This window comes from Castor canadensis, chromosome 11 (genome assembly GCF_047511655.1).
Source record: "Castor canadensis chromosome 11, mCasCan1.hap1v2, whole genome shotgun sequence".
Classification (NCBI taxonomy): Eukaryota; Metazoa; Chordata; class Mammalia; order Rodentia; family Castoridae; genus Castor; species Castor canadensis.
In genome coordinates this window covers 94617217-94629705 of record NC_133396.1, presented here as the reverse complement: position 1 = coordinate 94629705, position 12489 = coordinate 94617217, and the positions used below count along the sequence as shown (strand labels likewise).

The window sequence follows — 12489 nt, the reverse complement described above, 5'->3', positions numbered from 1 at the left end:
CTCTGATATTTATTGATGTGATGGAGTGATGTTTGAGATGCCTGAGACCTACCCACCAATGGAAAATCATCTAGAGTTGATCTGAGTATTTAGTAGATCATCTTTATTTTGTGTTAAAACACTAACAATAATTCCTGTGTGATAGTTTAATAGAAGTAATTTGTAAATAATACTTTCATAAGATTAATCTAATAATTAAAATATTATAACCTACATTTTATCAGTGACCTGAAAATAGAGATCAAGTAACTCTTAAAGTTGAATTAGCTAGAATAGAACTGAGATCAGAATTTTTATTTTTTATATTTGTATTTTTTATGCTTTTTATTTTCAAGTTCCTTAAGTGTAAGTTAATATTTCTAAGACAATAAGCAATCTAGTGACATTTCATATGGATTTCCCTTTTGATACAACTTAACGTATTAACGTGAGAATAGAGAAGACGCAGTGATTTTATCTATTAGCAATGCTATTAACAACCATTCATTAACTGGTACATGCCTTTGAAACTTTCAAACTTTTTTTCTTTTTTTTTTACTTAAACCTAAGAACTCTTGAGCTTTACAGATGAGGAAACAAAAGCTGAGAGAGAGAGTGTATGTATGTGTGAGTGAGTGAGTCAGTTCATGTAGCACAGGATGCTAGAACTAGGATTTAAACTCAATTCTCTCTGATTACAAAGCCTGTTATTAAACTATGAAGCCATTTAGATTTTGGAATTAGAGTTTATCTAATAGTAAATCCAGCCCATCCCATGTTAACTGATAATAGAATCATTTTCTCTTTTAATTCACTCATCCAAAAAATATCCAAGAATTTTAGAAATAGATGAAATGGTGTTGAGAAACCATGTCTTGTACTGTAGTAATTTTAACTATAGTAATCATATTAGTGATTTCTATTATTATATGATTTAAAGGTATAGGTCTTACTTCTCTTTAAAAACATTTATAAAACCTTTGTGTATTATAAACATAATTAAACTTAAATTCATAAATTAATCTAAAGTCCAAAGGGATATTTAGTGTGATTAAACATTTGTCTCTTTTTATGTTTGATCATCAAGCAATGACTATGTTCCTGAAACTTTTTTTTTTTTATTGTTTTATTTAGACAGGCTCTTGCTGTGTAGTCCAGGCTGACCTTGAATCACAATTCTCACACCCCAGCCTCCCATGTGTTGGGTTTACAGGTGTGTACCACCACACTCAGCCCTATAGCATTTTACAAATAGATTTTTCAAAATTAGCCAAAATATCTTTAATGAAAAAAATTATTTAGAAATTAATATAACATTTCAAGTGTCTGGCTTGGGGATAAAGGCTTATTATATCATGTAATTATTTATATTTTATGTTATATATAATAATTTATATCAGAGGAAGTAGAGCAAAAAGAAAGTATCTTGTTCAGAATTGTTTCCTCCTTTTTGTTTGGATGATCTGCTTGTTAACCTTCAGTGTTCTTCATCTGCTTTTGGTAACATCACATGCTGTTGATTTTTCCAGTGATCTGAATCATCCCTTCCTGCAATTTCTGGATAGTGCTTCTCGGGCCAGAGGGGCATCTGTATTTCTGTTCATATTTTAAGTTTTCAGAAGAGAAAATTTATATGTTTATATGTTTATGCTGTTTCAATAACATTTCCTTAGTGTAAGTTTCATTAACAGTATTAGACTCTTCATAGTATATGCAAGAAACATGAATTTCTGGCTTATTGATTAAAGGCTAGTTAAAAGGCATATGAATACTCAAGAATATCATTTAAATTTTTTTCTTATACTAGGAGAAGAAATAATTCCTGATTATTTTCAACTTATATTCTCATCTTAATTTTAAAAACAACCTTGAGAGACAGCATACTTAACTACATTTTTCAAATGAGGAGATTAATATTCATTTCCTAGGGATCCCACCACAAAGTACCATAGACTGAATGGCTTGAACAACAAAAATTGATTGTCTCATAGTTCTGGAGGTGGACTCCAAGTTCAGATATAACAGGGCTGATTCTTTTTGAGGACCATGAGGGAGAATCTGTTCCATGCCCCTCTGCTTACCTTTCCTTTATATAGTCTCTGCTCAAATTTACCCTTTTTAAGGTAAGTCAAGTCATCTCTGGGGGTTGGTAACAGTTGTGCTGAAGGGAGGGGGTGTAAGGAAAGGGTGTAGGAGGGTGAATATGGTAGAAATATTACATGCTCATGTATAAAATGGAAAAGTGAGACATGTTGGAACTAATTCAGGAATGGAGGGAGAGGGATAAAGGAGAATGATTGAGGGGGTGAATTTAACTTAAATATATTGTAAACACATTTGTAAATGTCATAATGTACCCCCAGTACAGCAATAATAAGATAATAAATTTTTTTTAAACAAATTTTCCCTTTTTATAAGGACAATTCCTGTATCAGATTAGGGCCTACACTAATGACCTCATCTTACTGTGATCATTTGTAAAAGCCCTATTTTCTAAATGAGGTCACATTTACAGGTACTAGAGGTTTGGTCTTTAACATCTTTTGGGGGAGATGCAATCAGTTCATAACATTGAATCCTTTGCTTAGGGTTTCTTCCATAGGAAAGTTAAGCTTACCACATTGTATGGCCACTAAAATGGTATTTTTTAATGTAAGTGACAATATATTTGTAATGTCACACTTAAAATTTATTTCTAATATATCTGTGGCTGGGGAGATTTTATTTAAGATTCACTGAGTTTCCAAAATATTTTAATAGAATTTCGGGTTACAGTTTTCAAGCTGTATTTCTTTCTTCACATAGTAAGTGAGTAATGACACAAACTGTAGAATGTGTTCAAGACACAGTGCTTAGTTCTGAATTTAAATCTGAACACCATTAATAAAATGATTTAAAACATGAACTCGTCTTCCATAAGATCTTGTGGTGTCCATCAGAATACTGTTTAAATTGTTGTAAATGCACTCTGACAGTAGGTTGTCTGTGTACTTCATAATTCTCTAAGGGTGGGAGAACAAAAAGCTGCACTATGATAGCAAAAAAAAAAAAATAGTGCTGTGTAGCAGTTTGTTGATTTTCTAAATTTTTGTTTTCCTAAATTTTTCCATTTTATTTTAAAATAATTTGAGACTTAAAGAAAACTTGAAAAAATAGGACAAATAACTTGCCCTTGAGCCTCTGAGAATTAGTGGTCAACTTGATGCTCCTATCTTCCCCGTACTTTAGTATATAATTCCTACAAATAAGAACTCTCTTCTCTATGGCAACAGTACAAACATAAAACTCAGGAAACTAATATTGTAACATTAATGTTACCTAATCCATGCACCCTATTTGAATTTTGCCACTTGTCCCAAAAATTATCCTTTTAGCAAAATAATCTAACCGAAAATTGTATGTTATATTTAGTTGTCATATCTTTTTACTCTTTAGCAATCTGGAGTAGGTCCTTAGACTTTCCCTTGATTTTCAGAACCATAGTACTTTGGAATACATTTTATAAAGTGTCTTTGAATTTGTGTTTTTCTAGCAGTCTCTCATGATTACATACAGGTAGGTCATGCATGTTTGGCAGGAAGATGACAGAAGTGATACTGTGTTCTCATTGTATCCTTTTCAGGTAGCTCACAGTTTTGATTTCTTCCTTGACTGATAATGTTAGCTTTAATCACTTGATTAAGGCAATGTTTACCAATGTTCTCCACTGTAAAGTTAGTTTACTTTTCTGTATAATTACTAAGTATTTCATAGGAGAACTAAATTTTCATCATTACATTTTTACCCACTAGATGTAGCATCTGTTGTTGTTTCTTGACTGAACTAATTATTACTATGATGTTTCCAAATGCTGGTTTTCTAATTGCTATTTTTATATTATTTTGTATTCTATAAGAAAAAACTTTCTTTTCTATTAGGATGGTCTCCTGAATTTTTTTTTTTTTTTTTTTTTTTTTTGCTATCCTAGTGTAGCTTTTTGCCCAGGCTGGCTTCGAACTGTGATCCTCCTGATAGCTGCCTCCTAAGTAGCTAGGATTACATGGGTGAGCCACCAGCACTCACCTTACTTGTTTCTTGGCCGTCTTACTTGGTCAAGTATAAGGAGTTCAAATGCTTAGTTTTAGGCAAGAACAAGAGGCAGTAAGTTGATGTGTTGACCAAAGGCCTAATGTATCAACAGTCACAGAAAGTAAATGAGTTAAGTAAGCAAACCTAGTAAAAGCAGACATTTAGATTGGATTTTTTTTTTTTTTTTTTTTTTTTTTTTGAGACAGTGCTTTACTATGTAACCCAGACTGGCCCTGAACCTGTCAGTCTCCTGCCTCATGCCTCTCACCCTGAGTGCTGGGATTGGAGGTGTGCAAACAGTAAGCAAGCCCAGGCCATACTGGATTTTTTTTTAAAGATTAGAATCCCATCATTTATTTTTAAAACACTCATGCCTAAATCTAAATGACTCTGAAAAGATGATTAATGAATGTATGAAAAAATACCAGTAAAATAATATCAAAAAGAAGGCTGGTGTAACAGGAGATTCTGAAGCCAAAAAGAGGAAAGAAGTGATAAAATAGTGTAATTTTAAAGTCATAAAAAAACAGTCTACCAACAGAAATGTCCATGTCACAAAAATAAAACTTAAAAGTGTCTGTGGCAAATACTGAAATAATGATAAAGTGTTAATTTCCCTGTGTCTGTGTTGGGGGTAGGGCTGTATTTTTTTTGTGAAGCCGGGAATTGATCCCAGGGCTTCGCATGTGCTGAGCACACCCCCACTGCTGAGCTACACCCTTAGCCCTCAGTGAGGCACTCTAATGACCCATGCCCTGCAATAAGGTTATATACTGATGAGTCTTCCTAAGTTGAAAATATTGTAAGTACAAATACATTTAATACAGATTATTAAACTAATGCCACAGCTTAACCCTACCTTAAATGTGCCAGAATACTTACCTTAGACTACACTATGTCATAGTAAAGTTTCACATATCTCATAATTTATTAATTAAAGACTGTGCTGAAAGTGAAAAAAACCAATGATTGTATGAGTACCCTTTTGTACCGCTGTAAGGTCAAAAGGTTGTAAATTGAACCATTGTTTAAAATAAGGTCCATCTTAGGATAATACTGTGAGCTTTGTCCTGAAGAAACACATAACAACATTCTTTCAGTGTAAGCATGGAACATTTACAGACACTGACCTCAGATATGTCAAAAGAGAGGTCTCAGCAAGTTCTAAAAAGTGATAAACTACATTGCTTTATCACAATGTCATTAAAATAAAAGCAACAATAAAAGTATCTAAAGAGTGACAAAATGTATTCCTAAATACTTCATGGAAACATAACAGGCATGGTTTTAAATGTACAATTGAATGACAAAGGAAAACAGTATTTCAAAACCTGTGGGCTGCATATAGCTGAAGTGGTTCTTGGAGGGAAACTTTTTGACCTTACACACAATCATTACAAAACAGTACTACTAAAATTAAATGACTACAGTTCTTTTAATGATTATTGCTTATTCACATTGATGCAAGAAGAAATAGAAAATCTAAATAAGCTGGTCATTAGTTGCTCACACCTGTAATCCTATCTACTCAGGAGACAGAGATCAGGAGGATCACAGTTCAAAAACAGTTTGGGCAAAATAGTTCATGAGACCCTATCTCAAAAAAACCCATCACAGAAAAAAACAAAGAAAATGAAGGAAGAGGGAGAGATATGTGAATTAGAAGACTCAAGGGGTTGATATGTAGATCGATGGGACAAAATAGAGAACCCAGAAATTGACCCACAAAAGTATAGCCAACTAATTTGTACTAAGGTACATAGGCAATTCAGTGATGGAAAGAAGTATTGTTTTTGAAAAATGACTGAAGGAAAAAAAAAAGAACTTCAGCATAAACCTCACCAGGGGCAGAGGAAAGTCTTCAGGACATGACACAAAACATACAGTCCTGACAAGACAAAAAATGGTAAATTGACTTTGTCAAAATTGGAATGTTTTGCTGTGTACAAAACTCCATTAAGAGAATGAAAAGAGAAGCTCCACAGTGGAAGAAAACATTTGTCATGAAGGACTGTTCAACAATATGTAAAAAAACCCCAAAAACCTCAACCCTAATAAAAGCCAATCCATTGGCCAATCCATTAATCATGGATTAAGAAATGGAATTGGGAAAAGTCACATTGTAGGTTTATAGAACTCTTAATTAGCCAAGGATGTCAAGGCAAGTTAAAGATTTGTGTTAAAACCCTAGAGTCACCTATTCTTTCACTCTTACTGAATTATCACAGCTTGTAATCACATATTTGGGTTGTTGTTTATATTTCTATTATTTGATTATAAGCATTCTGAGATTCGACATTATATTCCTAATTCCTATCCCAGTACCTAGGAGCACTTAGTAAATACAGTATTTGCCAAATGCATTAATACACAAAACCAGTGACTGAGCAAAACTCTGAACATTTGCAGAGGTAAAGAAACAGGATGATGTAAGATAAACTGGAAAGAAGTTTAGTTACCAAACTTTAGTAGAGTTGTACAAGATTCAAGCTTTTATAATGAAATTCAGGATATGGATTTTGTAATGATATGTGTACTTTTTTTCTTTTTTTGATACCTTTGAAAGGATACTAGAGTGCTAGCTTGAGCAGTAGGTAAGTTAGGTAAATGACTATAAAAATATCAAATAGCACAAGTTAAAGAAGAAATCAGGAGCATGTGCCATTTAATACTAATTGCTTCCTAGGATGACCGTCCTCTCAACACACCTCCACTTAAATGACTGAGTAGATTAAACAGCAGCTGTTCCTGCATGAAACACCATCGAATGCCCTTCAGCATGCTTGGCTGTCCTATCTGCTCCTACTCGTGGACTTGTAAAGTCATTTACCTGTTGGTGTTCCCAAACCTGTTCATGCTATTTGCACTACTTATTTAATTATATTATTTACGCAAACCAAGGGAAAGAAAAATTTTCTGTGAAAACCTAAGTTGAATGCTTTGAAAAGATTTGATACGGGTAATTGCTGAAAACTCTTAAATTAGTCATGAACAAGAGAGCTATAAAATATTAGGAATAAATTCTTCTAGCAGGAAGTGTAGGAGTGAATAAAAGAGGAAGTATTCAGCATTCATATTGCTTCATACATCTTTTAAATTCTTCACTTTCTTTATTTTTTTGTTATTTAATTAGGGCAGTACTGGGGATTGAACTCAGGGCCATGCACTTTATAGGCAGGTGCTCTACCACTGAAGCCATGTCCCAATCCTTTTTTCTTTTAGTTAGTTTTTCAGAGAAGGTCTTGCACTTTTGACCAGGATGGCCTGGGACCTCAATCCTCCTCCAACACTTGAGTAGCTGAAATCAAGGTGGGTACCACAAAGCCCAGCTTGTTTTTTGAGATAGAGTCTCACTAACTTTTTTGCCTGGGTTGGTATTCCAGGTATGCATGGCCATGTCCAGCTGTTGCTTCACTTTTTTTTTTTTTTTCGGTGGTAGTAGGGTGTGAACTCAGAATTTCATGCTTGCTAGACAGGCACTCTACCACTTGAGCCACCCCTCCAACCCTTTTTGCTCTGGTTAGTTTGGAAATAGGATCTTGCTCTTTGCCCAAGCTCACCTGATGGGTGATCGTCCTATTTTAAGTTTCCTGTCATAACTGAGATGGCAGGCACATGCCACCATGCCCAGCTACCGGTTGTGATGAAGTCTCTGGAGCTGTTTTGCCCAGGTTGACCTAAAGTAGTGTTATTTCTTTGTGTAGGTTATGAAGTCAATTTAGTGAGATAAGATCAGCTATTCAAAAAAGGAAACTGGATTGGAGGTGTAGCTCAGTAGTAGAGCACTTTCCTAGTCTGTGAAAGGTCCTGAGGCTTTGGTCTGACATCAAAAGATTAGTGATGTGGCTAGACGTAGCTTGGGTTAAAATGTTTATGTATATAATTTCGTGATGTTTAAGTTAACCTTTCTGATCGTCTGACTATGCATCTCTGTCTCAGTTGTCACATATTTTATTCATACTCTTCTCATTTACTTGTCACTTCCACACTTTCTCTGCTTCATAGCTGTGTGACGCTAGAGCCATTCTCTACGTCTGTTCATTTATTCTTTCATGAAATGACATTATTCTTCAGTTCTCTTGCTGTTTGGTGGCGTTTAATAGCCACATTGACAAAGTACATTTCTTTCTTAGTATGTGTTTGTGTGGATTTTCTGTACAAATTCCATTTTTGTTAGCCCTGAGAGCCCATATGGCAACCTAAGAGCGTCATTCACATATACTGCAACAGAGTAAGCAAGAATGGTGAGAGAGCTAATACCCATCACTTGGCTTTGAGTTTAAAGTTTTCAAAGCTTGGAATGTTCTTTTATATTTGGGCATTAGTAAATTATTTTAAGGTGTATGTGAATGCCAAGGAGGTCTTTTTTTTTTTTAATTTTTGTTGTTTTGTTATTTGATGAGGTTTTTGTAAATAACTTAAAATTCTTAAGATGCTAACTTTTTCTACTGAGTGACATTTTTGAAACAATGTCATTAAGTATTTTTGGTAAACAAGTTACTGGTAGATTTTGAAAAGATAAAAATTAAATAGGATGCTGCTGACATATGATGGAGATTTCTCGAGGTTAAAACTTATGTGCACAATCCCATCTTAGGTGCACCCAGGGAATACTTGTTGAGTCAGACATTTTCCCCATTACAATACATATATAGTCAGTACAGAACAGTATATACAAATGGCTATTCTTGTAGAGCTTGGCCAGGTTGGATGTGGATGATTTAGTAAGGCAGGGTACAGGCCGACCTCAGTTGTCTCACACTACTGTGTAATTCACTGGTTACTGCTCTTGATTTCTTTTCTAAAGATACTTAGACTAGCCCAAAGCTTTGCTCATGAGTGTAAAACTATTTTTATATTAATAATGTTCACCATAAATTCTGGATCCTTGAAGAACATTTTTCCTTTCTTTTAGAAAAAAGCCAAACTTAAGGCTTAATTTTGAAATATATTAACTTGAACTTTGACCTTTTAGGTCATTCTTACAGTTCGAGATGATACTATTTCCTATTCTTTTTTACTTTTGATGAACCATGCCCCCCCCCCCCCCCGTCACATCCGCAGTCCAGATCATCTAAGCAACAGTTATTTTATTAAGAGTATTTATTGGCCTCTTTTCTAGAGAAAACAACCACCACATCAATTCCTAACCCAAGCATTAAAAGAAAGCAAATGGATTGGATTAATTCATGCTGAAATGTGAATGACTACAATCCCACAAACCAGTCAGAAAAAAAAAATTTTTTTAGAGGTGTTCTTTTTTAGGTTTAGTTTTAATCTAAGTGATTCTTAGCAGATATTTCAGACAGAAGACCAAAAAATGACTTTTTGAGACTTTATAAAAAAAGTTACTTGTCCTTTTGTTCTTTTGTATACAGATGGCCATGGTTGGGGTGACCATCCCTCTCCAAATTACCTGTAGAGGCTTAAATAAAATAACCTTTCAGAACTCCCAGGGTACTTACTTCAAGAGTGTCAGAAAGAGATTCTTCTTGCCCTTCCATTGCAGAAGAGTCACCTGCCTGAGTGAGCTTTGCAGTAGAGGGGAGCAGTTCCCATCCTGAATTGTAGCCTCCCTGCTGTGCACAGGCACTATGGGCTGCAGGGTGCAGCAAACACAGCCATTCTCTGGCTATAACTCCAGTCATCTGTACTCCATGTGTATGAAAGATCAAATTGACAAGTGAAAAATTTGAAAGGTGTTATTGTGTAAAGTATAAAAAGGCAGATGGTAAATTGTAGAGATATTCTATAAGTGTAAGCAATAAAAATTTTTGTGAATGCAGAAAATGAAGGAACAAAATATACATTGACATCTACCCTATTCTAGTCACTTTCACCATTGCTTCTCATGTTTTCCCACCATGCAGAACTTGTATAATCCAACACACTGTACATTAAATAATCATATGGAATTTGCATTCTTTTCTGTAATATATTCTTGCATATTTTAATACAAACTGGCATGAATTATTATTCTATAAAATTGGTGCTTTCAAAAGATGCACCATATTTATAAGGTGACCTAACATCTCCCTTGGCACAGCTGCCTCTCACTGCAGTCCTTTGCTCCAAACTGAGAAGCATGAACATACTTTATCTCAGAGCAATTCCATGGAAGAGTATTATTACCATCTTGCACATGAGAACATGAGGACCCCAGGAGGAATCAAGCTGAAACAGGTCTCACAGGCACTCACTGATAGTGTTAAAATTTTCCTCCTAACTCTCAGCATTAGTATTTTGTGACTCTGTAAAACAGAAAAATTAGCAGTATAAGTAGAATGCTGATGTAAAACTCAGCAAAGATTTTTGATTCTATAACTTACTGACTTACCAGGAAATCTTTTTAAGGGTTTCTTATAAAAATGTGTGGTGAATTTAATTTCCGCTTTAATGTTGGGGAAAGCTACATACATATTTTAAAAATCAGATATGTTGCATGCTTGAAACAGGTTTTAATAAAAGCAAATTATTAATAGGAAGACACCCTTGAGAACACTCCTTATATCTAGTGTACTCCTCTGTGTATCTGTATACACTTGACTTTTAAACAAATGATTTTGCCACCAGTTACTGGTTTCCTTGCTCATTACTGAAAACAAACTGCTACTTTAGTCACACCCACCACCACCCTACAATTCCCTGAATGTGTAATTCACCCATAATGCCTAGTAATAGCTAAGATCTCAGATCTTGGTGTCAGCAATATCTGCTTTTAAATCCTGACTCCAATTTATTAATGTGCCATTTGGTTAAAAAAATACTTTAGTTCTCTGTGACTTAGTTTCCTTATTCTTTAAAAGGGAGTAATAATGCCTATTTTGTGGGGCTTTTATAAATCTTCTGAATTGTCTGTAATGATTAGGTTATAATGTTATACTGTATGCCTGACAGGTTTGGAGTTGATGGCTTATCTTATAAATTCACTTTAAATGAAATAAACATATTTGGTAAGGAAGTGTCCATGGTGGGGGGAGGGAGCAGTTTAAGACTGAGGGATCCATTTACTTGAAAATACTAAGAAATTCCACAGTTAACATGACCATTTTTTGACAGTCTGTAAGCAACAAACTGTCTTCTTAATGAGTGTGATTTTGATTGGAGAATATTGCATAATCAGTAGAATTCAACTAATCTATTCTGTTAATTTTATACAAAAGGTTTGTAGATAATGAATATCCGTACTCTCAAAGATACTTTCATTTGAGCTTCTCTGCTTCTACATTTATACTGTTGCTGTATTTTAAGTAGAACTTTCTCCTGACCGTGTCTGTTAGTAACTGGAAAATTCCCTATCAGTAGACCAGCACCATCTTGACAGCCCTGTGTTCTGCTTCTACCTTGCTAATTGTTTCCTTGGGATTATTTGGATTGTGTAGAAAGCTTTTTGCAAATCCTCTTATTACTGAAGTCATTGTTGCCAGCAGGAATAAGATTAAAGGTGCTTAAGTCTGTAGAGTTGTTTCTAATTTGTACATGTCATTTCAGTGGCATTTTAACAGAACTCTGTCTCCAGTCCCTCCCTTCTCCCCTGGTACTATCTCAAGTTAGGTCCAAGAAGCCAGGCCATTGGAAGAAACCTCATTTTATCCTCCTAATTATTATGCTGGCACTCAGGAGATAATTTTTCCCTTCATGCGCTGCCAATTAATATGCAAATAAGCTGATAAATATTTATGCAACGATTTAAATTATGCAAGGAGTGCTTTCAGTGTATTCTGTAAATGAATTGTTCCTGGACTTCAAAGTGCTGGCTGCTGTGCTAACGAGGAGAGATTTGCATAAGGCCCTAATCACGCGCATACTGATTAAGCTTCATTATGGAAACTGCCAGCTGCAATCTTTGTTTCTATTTTATTACAAAAAGGGGAACTTTTCATGCTTCAGTTGCCTTGACAATGTCAGTCCTAGCTGGTAGGAGAGACTAAAACTCCTCTGAGCAACTGAAGTTTCCTTATTCAGTTGAAGATTGCTATGGTGTAACTGAAGTTGTATTTTGCTTCTCTTGTTAATCCACTTTCCACTCCCCACCCTATTCTCTTAAGAACAAAGTACAGATTTGTTAGAAATAGTAGTACCTTCTTACCCCACCCCAGACCGCTACCTGTTTCTTCCTTGCTTTGGACTGTCTGCACCTCTAGAAGATTTCAGAGCAATGCTGGACTGCAGTGACTATGTTCTAGGTGGGTACCAGCACAGTTCTTTTCTTAGAAGCTTTAATATGGAAATAGCGGGTGTGGGATTGTCTATGCATAAATGCTTAATCACATATGCAACCAGCAAGAGGAGGAGGGGAGTTGGATTGAGCAGGGAAGGAGGGAAGCATTTGCAAAGCACAAGCATACTTGAGTTTGCTGTAGGTCCCTCCCTAGGACTAGATCTTCTGGTTCAAAGGGTATTTTCAATAGTGTAGATTTAGAATTCGGCTTGAATGGAGGA

At 35.0% G+C, this 12489-nt stretch overlaps 1 protein-coding gene across 8 annotated transcripts in view; it reads left to right on the top strand.

Annotated features, from left to right (window-relative positions):
* Positions 1-12489, top strand: part of Pou2f1 (POU class 2 homeobox 1) — a 140305-nt gene that overhangs the window by 57578 nt on the left and 70238 nt on the right. For 4 of the 8 annotated variants that reach the window (XR_012438848.1, XM_074047578.1, XM_074047577.1 and 1 more), the window contains exon 3: positions 1114-1192. The exons of 2 other annotated variants lie outside the window; for them this stretch is intronic. Coding sequence is in view for 5 of the 6 variants with exons in the window: in XM_074047578.1 (XP_073903679.1) it covers positions 1114-1192 (79 nt within the window). In the remaining variant the exon portion in view is untranslated. Of the gene's footprint in view, positions 1-1113; positions 1193-3941; positions 12234-12489 lie in introns of those variants that run through there. 2 more of the 8 variants (XM_074047580.1, XM_074047582.1) reach the window with 2 other exon arrangements.